The following is a 5682-nucleotide window of genomic DNA, read 5'->3' on the forward strand; positions in this document are numbered from 1 at the left end:
TGCCGAGTTCATGGCTGGACTTGACCTTCCAACCTAAACGATTGCACGATTCTATCTGGTTCCCGTCTGCCGCTGAGCCTGGGAATTCCCTGGTGCCTGCCTGTTCCACAGCATCAGTGGGGATTGCTGGGGGTGGAGGAGCTGAGTTCAATATTGGGTTTGTATGTATTTCATTATTTTAACTATTCCCTTATTAGTACTGTTACTGTTTCACTAAAACTGTTTTAGCTTTCTTTTCAAATCTGTGAGTGCCTCTGCCTTATTCCCTTTGGGGAAGGAGAGGGGTTATTAGAGAGCACCTGTCAGGTGCTTCGTGGTCGGCCCAGCCCCAACCCTTAGCAATGGAAAATTATTTGTTTCAGACCCATGAGACCAACAAAAAAAACCGAAACCTTTCCAGGTAGCACCATCTCCTGACACAACAGCTGATTGTGTCCAACCACTGGGACAGTGAAAGCACAAGTTAGAGCTGGTTTTCAGAGATGTGCTGTTTTAGACGAGGTCAAGTTCCACTAACACAAGTAAACCTGTTAACAGCCAAATAAATCTAATTTCAACTTGTACAGGCCCACAGAGAGAGGCCCCTCGGTCCACAAGGAGGAGGAAGAGGGCAGCATTTGGAGCCTTACTGGAACAGGTGCCTTTGGCGTTAGCTTGTCTGGGAGGCCTGGGATAAGAACGGAATGGCTCCTGGGACTAGTCTGGAGGCTGCTGCTACTGCTGCTCAGCGTGAGGCTGGTGTCCAGCTGCATCTTGGGGCTCACAGTCAGGTCTTCTGATGGCCTGCAGGAAGAGAGAGACACAAACAAATCAAGCAGGCCAACCTAATGACATAGATCTGCACTGAACGCTCGAGGCGAGGAGACAGGATCCACGAGTCAACGGAGGAGCCCAACCCAAACTTCACTTGTGTTCTCCAAGCCCTTGCTCCTTCCACCATGGTCAGCCACTCTCCGTCAACTAGCGTCCCCTCCTCCTAGTCCCCACACAGCCCCCACCCCCCCAAAAAAAGTGGAAACCAGAGGGAGATCACGATCTCTTAGAATATGAGGTTTCGATGAGAGAAAGGTCCCGTTATAGCTTCAGTTCATGATGTACAGACATTAGGGAGAGACAGGACACTACAGCACAGGTTGTTGGCCTTTTCCCAGCCCACAAAAATGAAGTTTTCACTCGTTATACAGCCCAACCCACTGCGACGCTAGTGAGGTTTTCTTAACAGTCCCAGTTATCTCCCTGTCCTTGGTGGCTGCAGCGTTCTCTTACCTGTAAACAACGACAGCCCTTTGGGAGAAGCAGGTAAAGCGGCAAAACTGAGATGCAAGAAGAGAACCCCTAAGAGGCACACGTGAAACACCGTTGTCGGCCCCTTGGATGACAACAGGCGTGCTCCAGGCTGCAGCAGAGATGCAAACAGTTGCCCATATAGGGACGCTGGGACTCAGGCCAGTTTCCAACTCCAGGTACAACCTCCTCTCCTACAGCTCTAGCCACCCCGAAGGAGCGTATCGGTTCAGTTGCAGATCTATTAGTCAACACACGTGCTTTACCTGGGCATGGAGGCATCGGTGACAGAAGTGCTGCTCATAGCTGTGACTGCGGTCAGGGAACTGACGCTGCTGCCTGGAGAGACGGCGATCTGTAAGAAAACACACAGCGGTCAGGATGTGACAGAAGAGTCCAAAAGCAGAGCTCGATCCAAGAACGCTGGCTCTAGAACTTCTAGACTCTCCAGCAAAGAGGGAATAGGAAAAAAAAAATAAAAATATATATATAGCAGTAAAACATCCTCACCACATGAACCACGAGTGCTTTTTCGAAAAACAGAAACAAAAACAAAGTGGCACACTGCAGAGCTCTACACCAGATCTCCGTTTTGTTCTTTGCTCTCGTCGAGGTTGGTCACCAACAGCAAGGCCAGAGTCCGTACGGAGTTTAGGTCCTGCATTGCTGATCCTTGCAAGCAGAAAGCTCCAACGCACAAGAAGAGGCACTGCTCAGAGCAGCTCTGCTACGAGGACAGGCTGAGGGAGCTGGGATTGTTCAGCCTGGAGAAGACTCCAGGGGAGACCTTACAACTGCCTTTCAATGCCTGAAGGGAACCTACAGGGAGGCTGGGGAGGGACTTCTGACAAGAGCGTCCAGCGACAGAACAAGGGGAAATGGATTTAAATTGAAGGAGAATGGGTTTACGTCGGATCTTAGGAAGAAATTCTTCAGTCTGAGGGTTGTGAGACCCTTGAATAGACCATCCAGAGAGGCTGTGGCGGCTCCCTCCCTTGAGGTGTTCAAGGCCAGGCTTGAGGTGTTCAAGGCCAAGTTGGAGGAGGCCGTGAGCAACCTGGGCTGGGTAAGGGGGTTGGGTTAGATGATCTCTACGGTCTTTGCCAACCTGGGCCATTCTAGGATTCAGCTAGCCGGCTAGCAGTGAAGAGCACAGCGGGATAAGGGGCTCCTGGCTGCCAAGAAACACCAAGATAAGCACACAAGTCGTCAGCTGGGAAAGCTCACGTAGCCAAGCTTCTTAGGCTTGACAGAGAGCACAGACTGAGCTAAACTCAAGGCTCGGTCCACCCTGCAGGGCTCCTGGGGGCTGGTGTCAGGAGGAAAAAGCCAGCTACGAAATACGCAGCAGTGAAAAGCCAGTTTTAAACTGAACAGCTACATTGTTAAAGCTGAAAAGTGAGCTGCAACCCTCGCCCGGACAACAACTTCTCTCTGCTCCGTCGGGACATCCTTGCATCAGGAAGGCTGCCCACCCTTAGGCACCACACCAACTCCTCGCCTCAGCAACATCAAAACCAGCGGGAGGAGTTGAATTTAATTCTCTGCTCCCCGAGCTGTTACCAGCGGGGCTCTCTCTCATCAGCCAACTCAACACGAACTCGATTTCTGCACGTGCTGTCTGTCCTCACTCAGGCTCCTCCAGCGCTCTTCGAGCTGCGGTGACGGCCACACGATCCTGGTGACAGCCACGGAGGGGGAAGCCCTGCCCTACGCCGTGTGGGTGGAACGCTGCTCACAAGCACTCTCCTTCTCGCCTGTCAGAGCAGCATCAGCGTGGCAAACAACTGCTGACAGCTCATTTCTCACAGGAAGGCAGAGAAAACATCAACAGCTTCTCACCAGGGGAATCCACGTCTCGTAATTAAGCACAAGACCACTCTTCTTAAAGGACACACTTGGAAAAAAAAAAAAAGGCTTTTTAATTTAGGCCTACTCCCAAAAGCACACAGAGAAAACTACAGGGTCCCAAACTCAGCACAAGAGATTCAGCACAAATTCAGTACAGAGGCACAGAAGCAGGCTAGAAAGCAAGAATACCTGAGTGGGTTTAAGACAAACTAAGAAGACACTTGGATGCAGAGTGGCTAAGAAATAACGAGCTCCTGCACCAAATCTTGTTGGCATAACCAAGAAGAAACCCGCACGGAGTTAGGCAGGTGCCCGCTGTCGGTGCCTGAAGGTCTCTAGAGAAGCCCAGCGGGATGCATCGGTGCGTGAGGCTGCACCGCACGCGTGTGACGGAGCATTCAGAGGGATTCTGAGTTTTCTGCCTGCTCCCCCAGAGCTCTGACGAGGAGGAAACGCTTGCTTATGGCCCTTCATCACGACATGTTGCTGCCCCTTTGCGGAGATCACCAAAAGGAAGGTTTCACGCGCTTCCTGACACCAAAAAGACTTGCCTTCTGCACAAAGTTAAAGCCTGCTGCCTTACATTTAAAAAACAACCCAACCCGGAGCTGGATCCACAGTTTGCAGATCTCATGCAGAAGGTGCCACAGCCCCACGTACCTACCTGATCATTTCACAGACGCGTTCGCACAGGACCCCATCGAACAGGATGCGCGGCGACGGCTGCGTATTTTCTTCCATTATAGTTACGTCACAACCCCAAACAACACGCGTAAACCTGTCGGAGCGGGTCTCCCAGCTTAGATATGGTTACTTAGCAAACCCGTACTTCTCCACAACGCAGCTCCGTCAGCAGTTTCGCAGCTGAATGCAGCAGTCGCAACCTCAGCTGAGGTCAGCTTTGCATTTCAGATGTGCCAACACGTCTTGAAGCGGTTTCGTTACGTGCACAGAGCTTCCTCCGCGCTCTGATTTAGCTAGCGTAGCCTATCAGCGGCGTTACGGCCTAGAAAAAGTTCCCTAAAGTATCAAAAGCCAACGCCCCCTCGCCTTGTACCACTAATAACATCGGCGCTCTGTGGTTACCTGTTGAAGAGATGTACTTGGTGTCATGAACGCGTCTGGAGTCATCAGCTTGGGTTTGGCGTCATTCGAGAGAGACAGAAAGTCGACCGGTACAGGCAGGTCGGCGATGCGCCGCAGGTCTGGTTGGGAGCCGTGCACCGATCCTTTTTCAGATGCCAGCCCTTCCGCGCTCAGATCGGCCATGTGGTCAGGAAAGGCTTCCGAGGGGGAAATACAAATGGATTTACAGGAACTGCCCCCCTCCAAAATTAAAGTTTTAATTCCACAAAGCATGAACTTAGGCCACGGCCAGCTGAACTGGATTCCGCAAAGAACAAGCAAAAGCCCTGCAACACCCTGGGCAAAGCAAACCCTGCGTTAAGCTTACTCTTTATTTGCTAAAGAGTAGATTTTATCAGGCTTTGATAATAAGAGATCCAAGCTTGCTTCCTTGGGGAATGAACTGAAAGAGCTCGAACACAGAGCCCAGTCCCCAGCGCTCTCAACGCTCTGGTGTCACTGCAATCTCTTCCACCCAACGAGAGACAAATGTCAAGTTTCTCGCACAAGTGCCAGATCACCTAAGAAAGAGGAACTCGAGCGTGCGCAAAGCTCTAACGCGTCCCCACGCTCCACACTCGCTCTGGGCTCTAACCGAGCGCCCTGCTTCACAACCAGCCCATACTCGGAACCTTTTATGCAATGACATTGCTCCATTACGAAGAGGCACCCAACACCACCAAAGACAGGTTTTAACACGCTCACCAAATTCTTCGTGAGAGCCATGAGAAGGCATGGACGCGCTCACGTCGGGGCTATGAAGAGGCTGGAATCTAATCTGCACATCCTGTAGGGCCCTGCATGAAAAAAACCCAAAAGCCAGGCATCACTGATGAGTTCACGAATCACCAAGGGGAGTCTAAGGCTTGGAAGATCACAGAACTGACCCCCTTGGAATCTGCTTTTGGCATTTTCTGCCTGTGGGAGAAGCAGCAGAAGCTGATCCTCACTCAGCTGTGTCACCCAGGGCATCCGAGAGACTCTTCCCAACGCTTACACGCTAGCACAACTCTTAAGTCACCGTGTACTCGCGGTGACATAAATCCCAGCTTGCTACAGCACCGTGCAGGGCCGCTTCCTGGCAAGGCCCCACTGAATACACCACAGCCAGGAGCTTCTTAGTTTTTGTTATGAGCAAAAAGTTAAATTTCTACAGGGCAGTGCGTGATTAGGACAACCGCAGGCAGCTGCCCGTGGTAGCTGCTCCGCATACTCACTTGGTGTGCACGCAGAAGAGTTTTATCAGCACGCCTGCTGCCGATTCAACAGCCCCGGCTCCCTGAGCACCTTCTGGAAGGGAGACAAAAGTAAAATGTGAGGTTAGATGGAAACTGCAAACAAAATATGAGGAAAAAACATCGGAGCAGATGAACCAGTATGACACAGCTTCATTGCTTCTCCACTTTCAAGGTGGTTTCACCC

At 51.4% G+C, this 5682-nt stretch overlaps 1 protein-coding gene across 1 annotated transcript in view; it reads right to left on the minus strand.

Moving 5' to 3' along the window:
- The window catches only part of EDC4 (enhancer of mRNA decapping 4), a gene marked incomplete at both ends in the record, with an annotated part of 18034 nt that extends 12484 nt beyond the window's left edge, over positions 1-5550 (minus strand). The window contains 5 exons of the mRNA XM_009868734.1: positions 630-783; positions 1551-1639; positions 4222-4418; positions 4966-5057; positions 5478-5550. Of these exons, the coding sequence (XP_009867036.1) occupies positions 630-783; positions 1551-1639; positions 4222-4418; positions 4966-5057; positions 5478-5550 (605 nt within the window). The remainder of the gene's footprint in view (positions 1-629; positions 784-1550; positions 1640-4221; positions 4419-4965; positions 5058-5477) is intronic.
- Positions 5551-5682: the final 132 nt, after the last annotated feature.

The sequence above is a fragment of the Apaloderma vittatum genome, unplaced genomic scaffold, assembly GCF_000703405.1.
Source record: "Apaloderma vittatum isolate BGI_N311 unplaced genomic scaffold, ASM70340v1 scaffold11284, whole genome shotgun sequence".
In the NCBI taxonomy this organism is placed as follows: domain Eukaryota; kingdom Metazoa; phylum Chordata; class Aves; order Trogoniformes; family Trogonidae; genus Apaloderma; species Apaloderma vittatum.